General features: G+C 39.0%; 2 protein-coding genes across 2 annotated transcripts; both read left to right on the top strand.

Moving 5' to 3' along the window:
• The first annotated feature begins 472 nt into the window (after positions 1-472).
• coro1b (coronin, actin binding protein, 1B) lies at positions 473-11,404 on the top strand. Its single transcript, XM_049567773.1, has 12 exons — positions 473-793; positions 911-1,055; positions 3,192-3,397; positions 3,644-3,766; positions 4,074-4,203; positions 6,873-7,054; positions 7,191-7,310; positions 8,149-8,253; positions 8,356-8,501; positions 8,698-8,755; positions 8,908-9,252; positions 9,343-11,404. Exons 3-12 carry the CDS (start codon positions 3,194-3,196, stop codon positions 9,463-9,465), a joined length of 1,536 nt encoding a protein of 511 aa, XP_049423730.1. The 5' UTR covers positions 473-793; positions 911-1,055; positions 3,192-3,193; the 3' UTR covers positions 9,466-11,404.
• A 2,865-nt stretch (positions 11,405-14,269) lies between these two features.
• On the top strand, positions 14,270-21,217 carry si:ch211-119e14.1 (uncharacterized). Its single transcript, XM_049568774.1, has 4 exons — positions 14,270-14,489; positions 14,917-15,028; positions 15,273-15,416; positions 20,038-21,217. Exon 4 carries the CDS (start codon positions 20,040-20,042, stop codon positions 20,634-20,636), a length of 597 nt encoding a protein of 198 aa, XP_049424731.1. The 5' UTR covers positions 14,270-14,489; positions 14,917-15,028; positions 15,273-15,416; positions 20,038-20,039; the 3' UTR covers positions 20,637-21,217.
• The last annotated feature ends 1,501 nt before the right edge of the window (positions 21,218-22,718 follow it).

Genomic DNA, 22,718 nt, shown 5'->3' with positions numbered 1-22,718 from the left:
ATTCTGTATTAAAATTAGTGATTTCGTTACAGTATATTATTGTGTCTGTTACTTTTTTTTTAAATAAAATATTTTATACTGACTAAACTTTTGCGAATTATCTGTCCAAGTGTTTACAGCAGAAACACTGAAACGCGTCCGGCTTGCCGTAACTTTACCATGGCAACATGGTAAATGTGATTTGCGAGTGTTGGGTTTGCCGGTTTGCGAGGTGCATTACGGCAAACAAGCTGTCGTAAAATGTTCCTTTGTTAAACGTACAACCACCTTTATCTTTCAAAGTCAGCTGAAGCTTGAGTCAAATGTGATTTTATGTCCCAGCCTCTTTGTGAAAAGTTACAAAAGTCGTATCTTCAAAAACAAAGAAAAAAGATGTTTTTTTTTGTTTTTTTTTGTTTCACGCATGCGCAGTAAGGTGAAACTGGACACCACATATGAATGATATTTTAATAATTAGGTGGTTCGGTCATTAAAACTAGCTTATATTTCATTGCTAATTCAAGGTATATTTGGCAGGTGTACACACATCCGGTGTGTCAGACAGGAATGTGGATGTAGACGGATGATGTCCCTCTTGACTCCTGCGTGTCTTTGATATATCCTGCCATGAGCGGAAGTGTCTAGGATTCTGCCGAATCCATCCTTCAAATCAGCCGTTTGTAAAGGGAGACGGGGGCGAACACCGTCTGCATTTCTTCCCACACCACCACCACCACCACCAGCTTGGCTCCATTCAGCGTCGCTGTGCACCATTTAATGTAGACATATCTCAGCACGGGACATGCGCTTTCAGGTTCGGCTTTTACTACAGCAGACATGCGTAATTACTGAGTAACCAACATGAGAATAGCTGCAAATTCTGCAACAAAACGAATGTGTGCTTATTTCTAATGGACGTATTTTGTTATAGGTCTGCGCAATCGACGTGAACGCCTGCCTGGACACAGGAGAGGATTAAGTTACTGCTGCTGGCGGCGGATTATTTTATTGGCCTCCTCCTGTCACGCCCGAGTCTTTGGTGATCCTTTTTCCAATTAGGAGAGGTCGAAAGCCAGGTATGCTATTGTGCTCCGGACTCATAACCCTGCCATTTCCTCCAAATGTCTCATTCTGGGATAAACTACGCATTGCTGCACGTCCTTTGTTGCTCATGCCTGTAGTTACTCTTTGCGAAATCTACATTTCCTCGCACTGTGTGCAGACAACAATAGAAACCCCAGCATAAATTATGTAAAATACTATGTGGGTATTTTTGCAACAGTATAATATGAAATTACAAGCTTCCTAATGTTGTACATCACAATTTAGTACATAAATACCGATGGATGTGTGACAGTCTTGGGCTCTGCTATACAAAGGTGCAGGGATGTGCCTCACAAGCTGCTGTGAACAAAAATGGAGCCTGTCTACCTGCTAAAATACAATTTGCTTTGACAACTGTGAAGCGTTAGGGAGATGGCATATAGGGTTACTGGCTCCCCTGCCTCAGCAGCTCGGACTGCCCAACCCCCTTCCCCTCTCTGCCACAGCATGTTTTGGTTTCAGGCGGATCATGCCCTTTTGTCCACTGGAGCCTGACTGTACTTTTCAGGACAGACTCCCAGTATGAAAGAATTTGCCTGCTGTTTTGACAGCCCCCTTTTCTCTCTCGCTGACAACCCCTAAAGATGTTAAGGATTGCCTGAATGAGCTGTAAAGTAACTGAATGTGTATGGATCTTAATTAGCTGTGCACAGATGCATAATGCTAGAACAAAGTTAGGTTGCTCTGCTTTTTAGCAACTGCAATGACTAAAGTGATCATTTTGCATGTGCGTGTAGTTAGTTTTTATGTCCATGTCAATCATTAAACCCATCCCACATGGGTTTACAAACTATAAGCTATTTATCAAACATCACAGGTAGGACAAGTATTGCTGTATACGTTCAAATAACGCATGCAAATCAGAACTGTGGGACAAAAAAAAAAAGAAATGCTTAGAGGAAACAGTTTTTTATCCAAAAACAAAGAATTGTGTGGGTCCTAGTGAAACACATTTAGAAAATCAAATCTTCCATACCATTAAGGTGGCACATTGAAGACACTTGAGCAGTGCCTGGAATTGTGAATTCAAAGGGGAACACCACTTAAATGATGAATTCCAGGATGTTATTTCCACGGCCAGGAAAGTTCCATTATTTGTGAACGTGAGCTCCTCTCTCTCAAAACCGGAAACCAGAGATGTCTCAAACCTATGATGTCATAGGGTATAAAGTCTGGAGCTGGAGCTGCTCCATAGACAATGAATGGGAGACTGATTTTGTGGACCCACAGATTCTTTTTGGTTTCTACACCCAAATGAGCTTTACTCTATTGTAGTGTTCACAGTTCTGAAAGACAAGATGTCCCCATGTACTCAGAGCATTCCTCTGGCTGCTCTCAGTGTCATCTAGATCAGTGGTTTCGAACTGGTTCAGCCACGGGGTCCAGATTTCTACTTTGTCATTAGTTCAAGGTCCCACATTTTAATATATTCAGCATCACACTTGTGTTTGGCCATGTCGTCAAGGTAGTTTGTTGCCTCTGTCAAGTAGCTGTCTGTTAATCATTCACTCTACAGCAGGAAATGGCATCTCAAGATAAAAGCTCTGTGCTGGAATTGTATTGTACTAAAAGATAAAGTCACTTGCAGTCCATTCAGAATGGACCCACGACCCACTTTTGGACCACGACCCAGTTGGGTCTAGATCTTTCCAAATTCCTCGTCTGTGGAGCAGTTCCAAACTTAATATTCTATGACATCACAAATTTGACTTTTAGCACTCTAATTTTTAGGTTTGAAAGTCACTTGTTCGTTTTTACTTATATTTTTAGACTGTTTTGGACTTAAGGAATAACATGTTTGCCTTTTTGTAAATTGGTGATATTCCCCTTTAGTAGCCCTAAAACATTTTAATATCAAAGATCCCAACCCCAACTGTGGATCAACAGAGCTTCATGGGGAGTTGCGAGGCATTCTTTATTTTAAGTGGTGCAAGAAAAATAGCATTGACTGAAACAATTAGGCCTAATCAAACATTTTAAAATCATTGCACATTTATTTAAAGTTACAACAGAAAGTATTAAGTTCCTCTTTGCTTTCTTGTTTTCATCACTGTTTTCAGGTGTTTGTGCCACATCACTCACTGGTCATGTTTGTCCTTTCTCCACAGACATGTCTTTCAGGCGAGGTGTGGTCAGGCAGAGCAAGTTCCGCCACGTCTTCGCCCAGGCGTGGAAAGCTGAGCACTGCATCGACGATGTCCGAGTGTCCCGCGTGACGTGGGACAGCCCCCTCTGCGCCGTCAACCCCAAATTCATCGCCGTTATCATCGAGGCCGGCGGAGGAGGGGCCTTCCTCGTTGTTCCGATCAGCAAGGTTCAGCCCCGTCTGCATCACATTCAGCGTCAAATAAACAGTGGATCAATATGATTTAAAAGCCTGTTTCCTGTGTTCTACTCAGATGCTAAAAGCAATATGTCAGCAAGTGAGGCCTCGCTCAGTGTAATGCTTTTACAGTTCAAAGTCAGATAGTGGACAAAGGTTATAGTCCTGCAGTGTGTTAAAGTTTCTCCAGTCAGCTGCCACAGTGTCGTGATTTTAACTTTTTGTTTTCTCCCACAGAGCGGCAGAATCGATCAGTCCTGTCCCACAGTGTGCGGCCATGCAGCACCAGTGCTGGACATCCAGTGGTCTCCTCATGACGACAACATCATTGCAAGTGCCTCAGAGGACTGCACAGTAAAGGCAGGTTTACACTGTTGAGGCTTTTCAAGCTTGTATGTAGGTGGTTTTGTGGCTCTTTATCAGTTATTGGTATCAAACATTGTCACATGACATAGGTAACCCTCACCACAGTGTGTAAACTGGGTTTACATACTCTCTCTTCTCCAATTAAAGGACGTGACATATTGTTGCTCATAGTTTCCTGGCCTGTGACCCCCAAAAGTTCTGCTGTTATATATTAATACATGGCATAAAACACCAGTAGCTCTCATGCACCTGAATGGAACACATTCACAAGTTAATGTCTGCTGTGTCTGGTGGTTTGAAGGTGTGGCAGATCCCAGACGGGGGCCTGACGAGCCCGATGACTGAGGCCATTGTGACCCTCGAGGGACACAGTAAGCGAGTTGGAATCCTGGCTTGGCACCCAACTGCCTTCAATATCCTCCTGACTGCAGGTAACACCATTTATGACATCCTGGTGCCACATAATTGGTTGCAGAAAACTATTCAGATTGTGTATGACTGTTTGAAACATAACTTGGTCAGACGCTGCTCTTTTACCTGTGCATTGCAGGGAGACGAATTGAGCTGTACCACCATGCAACAAGACCAGTGTGCTTTATGTGTTGTTTTACATACATTTACATAAACACAAAAAGAAGGGTGTGTGCAGGCAGACCTTCTCACAGGAGGTTTATATATGTATCATGTAGAGTGAAGTTAAAGAGTTTTTCAATTCATTGAAACTACTAAGAACTTAAAAAGTTTTAAATTTGATCATATTACCATCAATGGGTTTTAATCTTGAGAATTTATTTTTGTCTAGGCCCCTTTGTAAACTAATATTACCATCATGGGGCTTTTATTTTGAAAATCAAGCCCTGTCCAGTACCCTCCAGTAAACTCCTGTTACCACCTACAAGCTTTTATTTTAAAATCCAGCTCCCTGAATGTTAAATGCTGATAACCATGACCAACATGTCTGCCAACAACACTCCAGTTATGTCATCTATGTGCTAAACAGAGAAAAGTGACCCATCTGCTTGTAAACAGTGAGAGTTGAAGAACAGCTCTTATCTTACTGTGTTGGTGTTCAGTGACAGACAGTTCGAATACTGCTGCATTATACAAGCAAGGAATTGGATTTCCAAGTGATTAATAGTGTGCAATGCAAGTTTAAAGGAGAACGTGATACACTAGAAAAATAATTACACTTTGCTCCAAAGCTGTTACATGTTGTTTTATCTTAGAAAATAGTCATATGTGTATACCATTGTACATGCTCTAGTAGACTTTGGTGTGCAAGAGCTTAACCTCTAACTATAAAGATGTGTATAAAAAAATGAGCAAATCATGGAGTTGGTGTCAAATATAAGAAACTAAGCAGGTGCATCAGCTCTGAGCATTTATACTTGTGCGGTGGTGTGTCTGTGTCACTCTGCAGTTGCACCTCCAAAACGCTCGTGGGCGGCGGAGGTTTCTGTGAAGTGCTGTAAAGTTTAGTTGATTAAAAACACACCCGAAACACATGTTAAACATGGCTTAATAGGGACCATTTCAAACACAAGTACACAAATCAGCTTCACTATTGAGGGAATTGCCTTGTTGTTTACAAATACTTCCGGGTAGAAAACCAGCAGAGTTTAGTGATATATAGATAGATATATATAGATATATATAGATATAGCTATATAGATATATATATAGATATATATGTATATCTCACATTTTACACGTCACTATATCACCATTTATACTAATCTGATGTTTGTAAAGTCTATAAACACAATGATTGAACAAACATTACTATTTCTGTGTGCACGTTTTGTAATTAATAACATGGTTATCGTAGATTAGCTGGGCTAACCGTTAGCTGTTAGCCCCGTTAGTAGTTTCTGTAATGACTCATTAACTCAATGAACGGTCCGTGAAAAAAATATTTTTTCCAGCAGATGTCTTAGTTACAACATCATTGAGCTAACTGGAGTAGTTTCATGTCGTATCCGACAACGGGAGGCCTTTAACAGATGACGTCCTGATGTTAGCTTTGCAGCTGCTGTTAGCTGTCCCTGTCAGCTGCAGCCACTGATACTTTCTAGACATCGTGATTTCCCAAAACTGAATAAATACCACACATAGCAACACAAAACTGCTTTGCTAGCTCAATCTTGTTGTAACTAAGATATCCACTGGAAAAACCTATTTTTTTTACGGACCGTTCATTGAGTTGAAGAGTCATTACAGACACCGCTAACAGGGCTAACAGCTAACGGTTAGCCCAGCTAATCTACGATAACCCTGTTATTAATTATAAAACGTGCACACAGAAATAGTAATGTTTGTTCAGTCATTGTGTTTATAGACTTTACAAACACCAGATTATTCTAAACGGTGATATAGTGACGTGAAAAATGTGATATATGTGTGTGTGTGTGTGCGCGTGTGTATGTATACATATATATATATATATATATATATATATATATTCATTCATTCATTCATTCATCTTCTAACCGCTTCATCCTCTTGAGGGTTGGGGGGGGGGGCTGGAGCCTATCCCAGCTACATCAGGCGAGAGGCAGGGTACAAAAGCACTTGTCTTTATCTGGACACATTTTCCCCACAAATACAACATGCTAACATTATTAGCACAAGCCGATGGCATTTTACATTGTATAAATTAGCCTAGCAGCTAGTGATCTTTTCCTCTTCTCTCTTTAAAAGAACTGACTCATCCTTACAGTAAAGTAATCCTACTTTGCCGAGTCTCCCAGATCTCTGTACTCAGGCTTCAAATTGTGTCTCCATATCTGTAAAGGTTTATTCCTCTGTCTCATCTGTCTGCTGTCTCTTTCACCAGTCAGACACACCACTCTGATCTTCAGAAACCCACACTGGCTTCCTGTTGTTTTCATAACTGTACTCATGTACATCTTGCATCTCAATTTCAGATCCTCCTCTTGGCATGCAAAGCTCTTAGTGGCATCGCTCAGTAGATATGAGACATGCTCCTTCTTTATAAACTCAGCCAATCGCAATGCACAATGCACCAGATCACTTTTATGTACAAGCATTTAGCAGTTATGCACTTCAAGAATTGATTGATGTGCCGTACTCCCTGCAGGCTGCGATAATTTGATCTGTGTGTGGAACGTGGGCACGGGGGAGCTTGTGTACCAGCTGAGTGATGCCCACCCAGATGTGATCTACAGTGTCAGCTGGAACAAGGACGGCAGCGCTGTCTGTACTGTGTGCAAGGACAAGGCTCTGCGTGTCATCGACCCGCGACGGGGCACCGTGCTGAAGGTGATTTCACATTTCTTCAGAGACACACCAAAGAAGTTATACTACACTACATCGTGCATGCATGCATCCTGCCAGTGGCTCGTTTGCTGTGTTGCTCCCACATGAGTCCTTCATCAGTCTCTTATTGTTCTCCTAGGTGAAAGAGAAGGTCCATGATGGCACCAGGCCAATGAGAGCTGTGTTCCTCTCAGATGGGAAGATCCTGACCACAGGCTTCAGCCGTATGAGTGAGAGACAGATGGCATTATGGGATACGGTAAGTCTTACCAGTTACCTTCATATTTAATGATTCTGCAGTGTACTGTTGATATTCAATGCCAACATTCTGTGTCAGTCTAGGAAGTAGTGCACAATACCCACATCACTTACATTGGAAGGACTTTATGAAGGAATCTAGTATGAAGAAGATCTCTTTTTACAGCAGACAAAAAGTGTTTCAGTGCTCATACGGGCACCTGATAAAACTTGTCTAACCTGTCTAACCCTCAGCATTCCATAACCATTGGTGTTGTGGGAAAGCTATTCAATATAAAAGTATTTGAATGCCATTGTGTGTGATAATAGTGACTGTATGAATGTATGATTCATCCATGGCCATGGTTAGGTATTTTCGGAGGCCTCGGAGTCCTTCGCTGTCTGTGTGCAGGCATGTGACGAAGCTCCAAGGTCTCTGAAGGTTAAGATTCTGTAAGATCAAGACCTTGTAGATGTTTAGACTCCAGTGTGAGACAGCTCTGTATAATGAGTGATATGGTATGGTTGGTATGGCTGTGTCTACACATACATGCTCTGCCAAGATCTTCAGATTCAGAACGGCCTCTTTGCCAGCAGTTGGAGTCTCTCCTCTCTCTAACTACTTTAAAATATCTTTGATTCAGAGTGAGAGGAGGTCCTGTAACCTGGTGCAGTTTGGAGAAAATGGAAAAGTTTTTTAGTGTCAGCAGTAGCAATTGATTTTCCATTACACAAAAGTTGCAAAATGTTTTCACACTGTCAGTCATAGTTCTTGTGGTGGGTTGAATGTACATACTCTATGCAAGCAATTACATTGCAATTACAAGTAGCATTAAATCAATGTTTCTTTCTTTTTACAGAAGGATCTCTCCGAGCCAATGGCAGTGCAGGAGATGGATACAAGTAATGGGGTTCTTCTACCCTTTTATGACCCTGACACGAACATGGTCTATCTGTGTGGAAAGGTATTAACTTGACATTGTGCAGAGAACACAGATTTACTCAAGTGGTAAATTTGTGTCAGTTCACATTTTTGGTTCAGTTGTCTAAATTAGATTATCTTTCAGGGGGACTGCACCATCCGGTATTTCGAAGTGACAGACGAATCCCCCTATGTTCACTTCCTCAGCTTATACAGCAGCAAGGAGCCTCAGAGAGGTGCAGGCTTTCTTAGTAAAAGAGGTGTCGATGTCAACAAGTGTGAAATTGCCAGGTAAATATGTTTGGTCATGTTTTCTTTTTATATTGATCTTGTTAAATGTTGCCCATGTAGCCAAAGCCTCATATAGCATTTGGAGACATGTTTTCGGTGTTGGTGTTTTCATAGGGTTTGGTTGCATTTTTAAAAACGTAAAATGCAGCAGCCTTATCCTTTTATGAGATTATACAAATTTCCTGGTCTTCTCTAGATTCTACAAACTGCATGAAAGAAAGGTGGAGCCCATTTCTATGACTGTACCACGAAAGGTAAGCCCTGCACAGCCTTTAAAACAAATCAGGCAATATTAAATTAAACAGTTTGTATTACTTATTATTTTCTATAAGGAATTAAAAGCATGCATGCCCAGGGAGTCTATATGTAACTGTAATTAAATTCTGTCTCCATCTTGCCTCCGCAGTCAGATCTGTTTCAGGGAGACCTTTACCCGGACACAGCCGGTTTGGAGCCGGCGCTCCTGGCTGATGAATGGATTGCTGGGCAGGATGCACCACCCCTATTGGTCTCTCTGAGCGGTGGGTACTCAGCTCCTCCATCCAAGCACAGAGACACCCTCAGAAGCAAACCCAAGCTCGTCTCACAAGACTCTGGGACTGGGGCCGCCCAGCCTTCAGCAGGAAATGCAGCAGCTCCCACACCTACATCTACATCTAGCTCTGCCGCCAAGGAGACAGAAGAAGAGGTGCCACAGCCACGAGTAGCCACAAGGGAGACAGATGGAAATGCTGAGAGGCCGAAGAAAGAGGTGAGTCGACAGAATGAGACACGTTGACCTTACTAATGTTTTTAAATGCTCAAAGTTCAGACTTGTTCCTTTTCTCCTCCCTTCTTTCAGGAGGATCTGTTGAACGAGTTGTTAGCAGAAATGAAGGCGTTGCGTGCAGTCGTCCTCGCTCAGAGCCAGAGGATCGAGTTGCTGGAGAGGCAGCTGGCTCGGATTGAGGATGGGGATGTATGAGGAGGGCGGAAGAACCACTACATTCAGAGGGCTTTCTTACTAAATCCATAGACCATAGCCTTACTAGAATCAACAGTACCTTAAGCTGTGTGAGTGGAAGAATGTAGTGTAGGGTTGCAACTAACTGTGAATCACAGTGGCTTACCACCAGGTCATTTATTGTGATGAAAGCAAGACCACAATTTGTTTCCGTGATTGTTTTCCAGACTGTGGCTGAGAACGGGGTGTCATCTGCATAGAGTTAAGTCTGACAGTGAGATAATGTTTTGTTTTTCATATGAAGGAGTATTGTAGCAGCTTTTTGGTGGTGCATATCGTGCAGCTTTGAGCTTTGCAAAATCCTTACGCTAATTTTGAAGGGCTTTGAAGGCATTACAGTGGCACCATTGCCTCAAGTTACTGCACAAAGTAGTGATAAAAAGCATTATATTAAAAGCTAATGAAGGTTGACATACTATAGCAAAGCGATGAAGTACCTCCAATATGATTTTCTTTCTCCAAAGCACTCACAAATGTAACCATTAGGGCTATTTAATCAGGTAGTTAAAGCTGCTAAACTGTGATGTCATATCAAACCCCCAGTTGTTAAGTCATTGTGTGACTTGTGCTTTGTTTTACTACTTCATTTGTGTAAGGTTAACGGTAGGAGAATCTTCCGGTACACAAATTCTGACCTTGACAGTGAGAATTATGGGACTGATAGCTGGTGGGAGTGTAGTTGAATATTTATGTGTATCGTAATTCTGTGTAGTCTTTGCAGGTAACACTTGTGATTTTGTACCTCGTGTTATGAGGAAAGAGCTGCGGCAGTGTGAGGTTTTCTGTTACATCACAAGGCAAGATATTTGGTCCACATTAGGATATAAACACAGAAACACTTCCCTATTTCCTTCTTTTGACGTGTGGAAAGGCTGCAGTATCTGGTGCCCTCTGAAGAACCAGGATTTTGAGTTTAGTTGTTGCTTCTGGATATATGGTCGAAGTTGTGCTATATAGTAGCATACAAACATAACCCAACACTAGTTAGAGTGCAGTCACACTAAAACACACTAGATTTATCCAGAACAGCAGTTCAGAAAATCATTTGCAGCCAGAAGAAAGAAAGTTGCAGTGAAATGAGAAATATTTTCTACAGTTTTAATTTATATTGGTGATAAAGAAACACTTAACCCACAAAATGATCATTTGTATATAAATACTCGGAAACATTTTGCTAGCTTGCCTCAATGGTGAACGAAGAATCCAAAAACAGAAACTTTTTGATGAATTGGACTAAAGTTGGAGTTGAACAACAACTGCAAGACTATATAATAACATCTGTTTACGAACTCTTAACGCAACTCCTGGAGCATAATCCTAAGTCTCATTTATAAGAAGATAGGATACAAAGCATATCAAAGTTGGGGGAGCGTGGATATAAAGAGTGCAAAATTTAAAAAGACAAACAACACAGGAGATGCAAAATTTAAAAACTAGGTACCACTAAGGTGGAAATAAGGTGCAATCCGATAAATAAAATGTCAGTTGTTAAAGCTGCCCCCTTTTACTCCAATTCATCGAGAATTTTCTGTTTTTGGATTCTTCGTTTTCCCTGGAGATTTTTTATCACAAATCCAAGGCAATACTTGGTTAGTAATTACTATACACATGATCCTTTTGAGGGCGAAGTATTCCTCTAAAAGGTGGAAAGATCTTTTAGATTGTTTTTTTACTTTAGTTTTGTGTTTTTTGCAATTACATTTAGAGGCATTTTTCTGTTACCTCTGTCTGTCGATGATCGTGTAACAATGGTACATTCCACGTGAAACTTATCCCTTTATTACTTTATTGATTTATATTCCTTTATGCACTGACCTTTTAACACTAACTGTAAAACCAGTAGCAGTTTAAATGAGACTCCAATGTGAAACTCAATAAACATTCATTCCTTCCTTTGTATTTATGCTGTGGCTTTTTATTTACACTAAAGAAATGTTGTGATTGTGATCTTACATTTGTGGATATGTGATAATTACTTGGCCAAGTAATGTTTGGATAGCATACATATGTGTGAGTGTGTTGTGCCAAGCAACTGCTGCCTACAATAAATAGACATATGCACAAACACAAAACACATTGCCTCCGTATAAAGGACGCAACACCTTGAAGATTTCTCACATTTTATGTTGGCTTTTTTTGGCATTTGTCATCTGAACTTCTCATGCTCTATAAATATCCTTAAGGTGTCTCATAAACTGAATCAGGGTTCACAAGTGGCCAATTAAATTGAGTGGAACAAATGACGACGTCCCACAGAAGACGGCAGATGCCAGGTTAGAAACTACAATTAAGTGATGCTGTCTGTAGCTTTTAGAGAGAAACCATTTAAGAAGTATTGGAGATTGAAAGTAGTGCAGCCATCTCCACAATTAGTTGGGACTCTCGTCTTTAGTAGGTCATCTAAACAAACTGAGCAACCAACCAAGATGGGCACCATGACATAACAACAGACACTGGCCTGCGTGAAAGATTGACAGCAGGGAACCAGTTCAGGTCAACTATAGTATGCCATGAATAGCTATGGTCTGACAAAACAAAAACTAAATTTGGCAGACTGCGAAGTGTTACATCGAGGCACACGAGCCACCACAAGGCAGTGAAGTGGCTGGTGGTGGTATCATGAATAATGGTGTAGTTTAGATAAACGAGATAACAGGATATTACACAGCTTCAGTGGAATCCTCTAACTCAGTCCAGCTGAAACGCTGTTGCATGTGACCTAATGACAGGTGTTCCAGCTGCTAAATGACCAAACAGCCACTTTGTTTAGCCCCATTTCCACTGAGCAGTACAGTACGGTGAGGTTCAGTTCGGTACTTTTTTCTCCACTGTGAAAAGTTGTGGATGGTACCAATGGAACCGTTCCATACTGTCCCCATTTTTGGTCCCCCCTCTGTTGGGGTACCTGGCACACCGATCTGGCACTAAAAGGTGGAGCTGTGAACACTGCAGTCTGTTGACAGGTCAATAGAGGACGGTCACTCTGCTCAGGGCTGAGCTGTGGCTGGTTTCATGTGACCATTGTTCATACCATGGAGAGTTTTAGTAGAATGTAACTATAAAATAAAGGATGTTTTGCTTAACCTAATTCACTGGGCCGACTGCCGGCAGCTTTTAAGGTGGAACCTTAACTTGTCATGTTACTCAATGCATGAGTTGATGACGTGAATCAATCAGCACACCTTAACTTTCACTGTGACAACTTTGACTATTTAGTTTTTATATGACACACTTTTTAGTAATGAGTGGATCTTCAAGTCTATATATAATTTAATTTCAACGGGTTATTTTAAGGCATATATTCTAATCCTCACCAACACTAAGTCCCCGAGCTTGCCTGAGAAGGACTAAATGCACAAACCGCTGCTTTTAACATCCCATGGTGAGAGACTCTCACTGCAGCCAGTCGTGTGCAGCCCCGTTCTGTGGACGATAAACAAGGTGCAGACAAAGGAGGAAATACAGAGAGTGCTGGACGGAGCAGTGAGTGACAACAACCCCGCTCACATAAAGAGTACTGTTTGTGGTGGAAATGCTAGGGTCTAGGTACCATGTCTGAAGGGTTACTTTGGTTCCAAAGGTACCATACTGGAAGTGTTTGGTGGAAACGGGGCTTTTGTTCCCCATTTCCAGAACCAGGGCTGTGTAAAAACACCTGAAGAATCCTGTACTATTGTGATGAAACTTCCTTAAAAAAATCTGTCCCCAGAAAGACAGACATATAAATACCTGGCAAAGAACTCCCCGCTATACTTGGTGTTTCCAGGACCACATTTTGCCATGATGACACACACACACACACACTCACAAGGTGAAAACAATACCAGCCCCACTGTCACAACTGGTGACAAACCATCCACTGAAAAGACAGAAAACAAGTGTGAGATATAAGGTGGAAAAAAACAAGACAAGAAGTGCACCCTCACTAACCTTCAGGGAAAAACTACAATAAAAAGATGAAATATTTTTCTCATTTATAGTTAGAAACAAAATAGAGATGATTTCTGACATCTTATCTGGTCTTGAATTGTGAAATATTTGACAGGAAGTTCGCACTCTGTCTGTAAACTTAGATTTTCTCATGATTGCACACCAGACACTCATGTTCATGTTCTCAACTGAGTGATACAGTGTGAGTGTACAGATTTAGCACAGCGGCTTTTGTAGCGAGGAGGGGCTGTGGCTGCCTGGCCATCGGAGCGAAAACAGGATGTGGCCGACTTGTTTCGCCTTAAGAAGCTACGAGCAGCATTTGTACTTGATGTGTTCTTCATACAGGCTCAAATCTGCAGTGTGTAATAATAACCTTAATATTTTTTTTGCATAAATCTGTATCGTGGTTTAGTTCTTGGGCTGTGGTGAGCTCATGTAGCACTTTTAGACTCCTCTTTTTCAGTGTAATGTACATAACTGTGCAAGTACATAAGATTTTTCACGCTACCTTGTGGAGGTGTTATCGACAGCCACTGGCATATGCTTGAAGGCTGAAATGTCTCACAAGAAATAAATATACTGTATCATGTACATTTCCTGTCGGTGAATTACAGTCAGTAAAGTGCATAAAGGTTCTTAAGTACACTTGAATATTTTAGCCTGCCCCTTTCTTGCAAACTAAAAGTGACACAAGTCAGTTTGCAGGGGAATATTCAAATTTGTATGTCTTCCTCTTTCCATAAATAATTGCGCATTTTCTTATCTGTGCTTTCCACCACACCCTGCTTCATTTTGACTTGAATCTGTGTTCTTCCCCCCCTTCAGCCTCCACCTACCTCAAAGGGCTGCAGCAAGCTATCTTCACCACATGTCATCACCCCCTCTCTCTCGTTTTCTCTCAGTCTCCTCCACACACACACACACACACACACACACACACACACACGCCCATGCTGTCACACGGTTCAACAACACCCTAAGTTACACAAGTTAGTCTCTTACCAGGCTTCGTGTTTTGGCACCACAAATTTTATCTTCTGCTCGCAACTTGGGTAAGTCTTATACAGTTTATTTCCTTCCCCTTTTTTTTGTATTTTGAGCAGCATCTTAACTCGACTATTCCTAATTAATCATAATATAAATGCTTCATATTTTGTCTGCTCTTCTGTATTTAATTACAGCTCTACATGTACAGAGGCCTACTGAGTTTAGATGCTTGAGTCTTTTACCTAATGGACTTCATGATTTAAATTACAGTATTGCAGGCATTAATTTACCACCTAGGTCAGTTATCCTCGTGCATTTCAGCCCTTATTACATATTAAGTGCATTTATTTTGCATCTGTATGTATTTTTTTTTTAATTTAACATTATGTTGTGACTTTTAAGGTCTGATCTCTAGAAGTTTGATTAACCATGACTAAAAAAGTTTCCTCCCATGGCTGGCTGACTGATGCTGTTCAATTATCATTTTGACAGGAAACCAGCAACTCTGCGAGCGGTCTGCTAGCTTCCTGTCACCACAAACAACGCGAACAGTTTATAGTCGAACAAGATCAAGGCATTACAGACTTCCTGTTACATCTCCAGTGTACGTCTTATTTATTGCAGCTATGAATCTTTGGTTAAGTTTCAGCCAGTGTGGATGGTTCTTCATGTAATTGTGTCAGGATTAGATATCAGTACTGAAAAAGTATTTCATGTTAAGATTCAGCAGCTTCTAAAATATAATTTCACCTTAGTGTGGATTTTTTAAAGCAAAATTGAACTGAATGGATAATCCTCTGAAAGCACCATGCAATGTTACTTAATTTTCTAATTTTCTTTCTGTCTAGATCCTGAATATAAATCTACCAATGGATCTCCTTCTGATGAAAACTTCATAACTGCTTTCAAGTACACGGACTGCAAAATTGTGCCTGCAACTGTAACACCAAGCCAGTGGGATTTTTCTACTCAACAGGACATTTTCTAAGGAGGTAAAGTGCATTTCTAAATCTAATCTGCCTCAGTTTTGTGGGATTTACAGCTGGGTAAATATGAGAGGATTTCTGGTGCTCTTGGAAAGGAATAGCAATGGATTGTGACCTGGTTCAAACAGCCCATGATGAGATAGCTCCAAGAAATATTTGTATGTGCTGACATCATCTAATCATCCTTGCACATAAGGCATTGTTTTATGCGACAAACCCGAAGTGCAGCCTGAAACAAATCATGTAAACATTTTCTTCAAATCAAAAGAGCTAAGATAATTTATTAAAACCCTTTAACATTCTGCTCAACTGTTTGGTAGAGCACATCTTTAGTTACTATCTTAATAAAAATGGGTTAAACTTACTTCAGCCTGATTAAGCTATCTCTATCATTCGGTTTAGATATGTTGTGTAAAAAAAAAGTCCACTAGATGTCACTGTATCTTTAAATAGTGGTCCTCTTCAGATCAAATCCTACAGGAAGCCAGTAACAAAAAACTCACTCCAAACATAAAGGCTCCGTGTGGCGGGATTTTCAAACGTAGGCATATTTGTTTGACATTTTGTAGTTTCAGGGGCCTCACTGAACAGATTTATGTAACTTTATACAAAAATAAAAGTCTTGTAAGGGTCAAATATCTTTTTGAAACATGCTCTACCAAATGGTTGATTTGTCCTTTTATGGTAAAGCTAGTGAAGCTAAGCTAATGTAATATAAATTGGCGATTTGCTACAAAATAAAAACAATTCTGATCTAAAGTAGCCAAAGCAGCTTTTGGGTTTGAATTCATCTTGGGAACAGTCTATGTGCCACATGAAGGATCTATTTTTTTCAGCAAAGGACTATTTTGGAAATGTCTCCCAAGATATTTCATTTATGAACAGTAAATACAGCTTACCAATAGTGATGTTGGGTGATTTCAATTCAAGAACTGGTATTCTGAGTGACTCTTTAAATGTTGGTGACGTAGGAACGAATATTAGAAATGGGCTGTCCTTTGATGGCGAAATGCTTTTAAATAGTGAAATGAATGATTTTTCTTTGATGGATCTACAGAGGGTCAGTGAAGATCTAATGACTAATAATAATGGTCACAGCCTAATTGACTTATGTCAAAGTTCAGAGTTGAAGATTGTAAATGGAAGATTTGGGTCTGATAAAGGCATTGGGCGCTACACCTGTTTTAATTATAATGGAAACAGCGTTATTGACTATGCCATAGTGTCAGCTTGTTTGTTAGCACAGATTATTTATTTTTGTGTTGAACCTTTGGATAAATGCTTGTCAGATGTCCACTGCCCTATTAGTTTAACTATAAGAGCCAATAACCTTGGTACTCATAAGTGTGAAACTCTTACAGATACTGCTTATTATGATCCTGAAAAAGATTATAGACACATGACCCATTTAATATTTAAACACCGATGGAAACCTGAGTTAAAAGCCACATACCAAGAAACCTTTAATTTAGAGGTTATAAAAATGTATGATTCAATGATTGACGCGATTAATATTTCCTATACAAATCTGGTTGAAATAAATAACATTAGTAAAGGTATATGTGACATTATGGTAGATCCTGCTAAAAGTTTGGGTTTATGTAAGGCATATGGTCAGGATCTGTACAAATTTGGTAGAACGTCAAAAAAACTACAGAAGAGAAAACCCTGGTTTAATGCTGAATGTATTGAGGCTCGTAGAAAATATTTTAAATCCATGAACTTATTCAAATTTAACCGCTCTGTCCAATCTAAAGTTGAAATAAAATGTATAGCTAGAAAGTATAAATCCATCATAAGGAAATGTTCAAGGCAGTACTATGATTCTTTACATAGGAAACTTCGTACACTTAAAAAATCTAATAGTAATGAATATTGGTCTATTTTAAATGCAGGTAAACCATCTGGAAGATTAGGAAATGTATCTATAGAAACCTTTGCTGAATATTTTAAAAAAAACTCAGCCAAAAATTGAGTGATAATTGTACACCAGAAGACCAGCAATTTGACCTCAGACAAGTCACCTCTCCTACAAATGAATACATAAATGATTTGTTTACTTTGTTGTTATAAATTAATATATAAAGAACTCCCCTTTGGAAGTGTTGAACATTATAGTTAAATTTTTTAATTTGGTACTGATAACAGGTATAGTCCCACTGACTGGTGTTTAGGAGTGATAAAACCACTGTACAAAAACAAGGGACCAGTAGATGATCCTGAAAATTACAGAGGTATTACTTTACTTAGTTGTATTGGTAACCTTTTTACAGCTGTAATAAATTACAGACTAATTGCTTATATAGAGTCTGAAAGAATTCTTGGAGAAGAGCAGGCAGGGTTTAGGAAAGGCTTTTCAACCCTTGACCATATTTTTGTTCTTCACTCACTGGTTGAATGGTGTTTGGTCGAAATAGTCTAGATTTAAAGGTAAACATGAGAATGATTAACTTTCGGGTACATTTAATTAGTCATGATACAACAAAAATCTCTTTGATTGTGTTTATTGTTTTCAAGATTTTGTATGATGACAGTATTTTTAAGTGTAAATGGATTTCCAAAGTTAAAAATATTCTTGATGATTGTGGTTTATCGTACTTATGGCATGACGCTGGACAGATGAACCCTAAGTATTTAAAATTAATGATTGAACGTAGATTATCTGACATGGAACTACAGAGATGGCATGAGAAATTACAAAGCAACCCTTTATGTGATAGTTATAAATTGTTTAAAACGGATTTCACTTTTGAACCTTATCTGATTATGTTAAGACCTGCTGAAAGGATTTGTTTGTCTAAGTTTCAGTGTGGAAATCACAAGTTACCTATCTCTGAGCGCAGGTATGACCATAAAAATGTCCCACGGCAATGTACTCTTTGACTGGCAATCGAGGAGACAAATATCATTATGTACTTGTGTGTTCCTTTTTTAACAAAGAGAGAAGAGAGCTAGTCGGACAGTTCTATAGAGTAAATCCAAATATTTATAAGTTTCAAAAGTTAATGTTATCTCGAAAAGTAAAGGTCTTGTCAAATTTGTTGAAACTTTTAAAGAAAATCCTAAATAGTTTCTCTTGATTTGCTTTGACTTGTATGTGTGTGCACTAATTCTGCTCTATTTATTTTGTTGTGCATTGGTTGCCGCCTGCTCTGATTTGTTAATGTTATTTTTGTCTGTCCCTTATACCCCGGGAGGGGTTAAAAGGAAATAAATGAATAAAGAATGAATAAAGAATTGATTGGTTTTAAATTATACCTTTAATGCTATCCATTATAAGTAGGATTTTTTTACTGTGCAAAAGGAAAAGGTAGTGATGCTAAAATACAAAAAAATAAAATTTTATCAAAAGAATGAATATTCCCTGTTGTTAATAACATATATTTAATTTTATTCCATTATATATTTAATTAAAAGAGTTACATTGGTATGATTGTTCACCATTTCTGAGATGTTTTCAAATTACTGTAATGGTAAATATCCAGTGTAACTGCATGGGAATAATACTAGTATTGGTAATACTACTAATTCCCTGGTAACAAATTAATATGTTGTATACTAACATACTAACATATCACAAGTATTATAACAGTACACGATATGTCATTTTGACATTTTCTTTCAGTTTTGAAATTAGAGCAACTAATCCATTTGTTAGAGGCCTATTTTTAAAAAACTATGGGTCTGTTAAAAAAAACAAACAAAAAAACATTGATTTTTGTTATATTGCCCTGTGGAAATAAAAAAAATGCAAAGTAAAAATCCAGCGCTTCTTTTTTAGTGTGGACATTTAAGGGTTAAAGGAGCTTTATGTACGATTCTAAATATTAATAAAGCAGCAAATCACTATTTGTTATGTAAGATATGGTGGGGTAATGGCGTCTTGAGCAAAAAATGAAGTCACGCTACCTCTCTGTGTGTTTTAATCCAAGCTGTTGTGTTGGTTTTTAGGGTAGACAGTCTGGCCACATGTGAAAGTTAGCACATGTGAGTCACTATGAGTGTATCCCACAGGCTAGCTAATCGCTGCCACTGCTTTCTACTGCGCTCACACAGCAGTTAGCGCTGGTATCGGAGCAACGGAAGCATAGGTCAACAATGTTAGCTCTGTCAGCACTGTCTATGGGGTCAGCACCATTAACTGCTAGCCACCGGCTCAGCTACCTCAGTGATGAGAACCGTGTGCAGACAACCCTGCCTCAGACTCTGAATTGTAGATATGCTTTGAATGTCTCATAAGACCTCACCTGTAGAGTAAATATGAAGCTACAGCCAGCAGCCAGCTAGTTTAGCTTAGCATAAAGACTGGAAACGGAGGAGGGGACGTTAATTTGCTGCTTTACCAGGGATTTTGAGCTAGAATGTTTCCTTTAGCCTGGGGTCTTCGGACAGAGCTAAGCTAGCTGCTTCTCCCTGTTTCCAGTGTTTATGTTAAGCTAAGCTAACCAGCTACTTCAGCTACATATTGACCACACAGACATGAGAGTACCATGAGCAACAGGAAAGCAAATAATATTTCCCAAAATATCAAACTACATCTTCAAGAGGCAATAAATACAAAAACATATCAAAGTGAATAAACCCCAGTGTGTGAGCATGCTAACCCTTTTCTCTCTTTTCTCTTCAGGCATGAGTAACTCTAACAACACACCCAATAAGACTGTGCTGATCCTGGCTTTCTGCCTAATAGGCTTACTTTTATTGCTGATCTTCTTGTACAAGAAGTTGAACAAGGATACAAATGGAGAATATACCATCAAGCGCATGGTGTATAAGGAGGGAGGGGTCAGGGACCGGGTGAGAGGTGCAGCGTTAGCTCTGGAGTCACGTCTCGGAGTCCAGCTGTGGCCTCAAAGCGACACTGAGGAGGATGGAGAAGAAATGCAGGAAATCAGAGATGAGGAGGGACAGGTGGAAGAAGGTGGTAGCAAGGGGAGTGACAGCAAGGGAGAGGACCAGGAGGAGGATAGTGTGAAGGAAAAAGAAGGTGACGCTTCAGATGATAACTCAAGTGTGCAGAGTTCGGAGGCAGGGGAGCAAGCCAGGCTAACGGATCAGGCGGACGCAAAGGAAGAGAAAGAGGAGAAAGTGGGTGACAGGGAAGGTAAAGGTGAAGCAAGTGGGGGGCCTGGATTGTTGATAGATATAAAGCAGTTCTCTGGAAGTGCCATCTGGTCTGAGGAAGAGGGACGTGAGGGCAAGGACGGTGATATGACTGTGCTGTGAGAACAACATTAGAAAGATCATGAAATAAAAGGGAATCTCAGGAAATAGTCTGAGGTCATGAGTCCAAGTGCCCTAATTAGCTGTTAAAATAAATTTTCTGTACATTTTACTTCCCAACATGAAAGTCTAAAGGCTGTTCCACACAGCTAGGAAAGAAACTATTTGTGTTAGTCGAACAGTGGTCTAAAAATACCGGAATCACCCTATAAAACACCCACCATGTGTTAGTTTTTACTTGCAGAACGTAGACTCCCCCAGGATGCTAAAACCCCATAAATTCCTCCTTAAACACACTGAGGACATTGTCTTCAATGGTAGCTACAGCTCTGGTCTTACTTCCACTTCCTGTTATGGCATCAGGATAAAAAGGTGATTGATGAATGAAGCTGTTATACATAAACAGGAATACACTGGAATTTGAATGTTTGTTTAGGAATTTACTTTTTATATCGTAAATCTGCTCAGCTAAGAAATCAAACTGTATTATTGTGTCCGCCTATTGCATGCTGCGTATTGTGGACTTTGACACACTGTATGTGTTATTGCTTTAAATGTTTTTTCTAATTAAAAAAAAATTCAACAAAAACAAAAATATATTTCACTGTGTCCTTATTGTTCTTGATCAAGCTGAAACAATTAGTCAGTTAATTGAATGAGCAATCCTCATTAAATTTAAATCATTTTATTAAAGCAAACAAGACAGAATTTAAATGTTAACTAGTGTCATAGTTACAAACTGAATATTTTGGGGGTTTTAGAGTGAGTTTTGATGACGAACTGACAAGGGCAGAATATCAACAATGTAAAGTTAGTCACAGTGAGAGTTATATTATCATAGGTGGGAGTCAAACTTTCCATCAAGTGACATTTCATACTTTATGTATGTTGTTACACTGTGGCTTAATGAGTAGTCAAAGTAAATTAGTGTGTTGAATGTACTGTATGCAAAACTATAACATTAAGATCTATACATATTTGCTGTTAAATAATATAATGACGCTACTATGAAAAAAAACTACAGTAAAGTTACTACAGACTCACAACTACTGACATCACGGACGGAACGGGTCCACCCCTTTCTGCAAAACGTCATTCAAATCAACAAGCGCCAACCACAAAGTGACACAAAAAGACCACAAAGAGATGCAAAGGAACTGCAGAGACACAAAATTACTCCATCAAGATACAGAATTACCTCTAAGAAATACAAAATTATCTTAATAAGACACAAAATTATTCCGATATTAAACAAAATTACCTCATCAAGGCAATAAATTACTGAAAAAAAAACCACGCTGCTCTAATAAGACACAAAATTATGTCCCAAAATTACTCCAATATGTCACAAAATTACCTCAAAGAAATACAAAATTACTTCAATAACACACAAATTTACTTCAATAACGCACAAAATTACCTCAAAGAAATACAAAATTACTTCAATAAGACACAAAATTACCTCAAAGAAATACAAAATTACTTCAATAACACACAAAATTACTTCAATAACACACAAAATTACCTCAGAGAAATACAAAATTACTTCAGTAACACACAAAATTACTTCAATAACACACAAAATTGCCTCAAAGAAATACAAAATTACTTCAATAACACACAAAATTATCTCAAAGAAATACAAAATTACCTTAATAAGACACAAAATTATTCCAATATTAAACAAAATTACCTCATCAAGGAAATAAATTACTGAATAAAAAAAAACCACTCTGCTCTCATAAGACACAAAATTATGTCCCAAAATTACTCCAATATGTTACAAAATTACCTCAAAGAAATACAAAATTACTTCAATAACACACAAAATTACTTCAATAACACACAAAATTACCTCAGAGAAATACAAAATTACTTCAATAACACACAAAATTACTTCAATAACACACAAAATTACCTCAGAGAAATACAAAATTACTTCAGTAACACACAAAATTACTTCAATAACACACAAAATTGCCTCAAAGAAATACAAAATTACTTCAATAACACACAAAATTACCTCAAAGAAATACAAAATTACCTTAATAAGACACAAAATTATTCCAATATTAAACAAAATTA

Source organism: Epinephelus fuscoguttatus, linkage group LG23 (assembly GCF_011397635.1).
Source record: "Epinephelus fuscoguttatus linkage group LG23, E.fuscoguttatus.final_Chr_v1".
Classification (NCBI taxonomy): domain Eukaryota; kingdom Metazoa; phylum Chordata; class Actinopteri; order Perciformes; family Serranidae; genus Epinephelus; species Epinephelus fuscoguttatus.
This window is presented reverse-complemented; position numbering and strand designations above follow the sequence as displayed.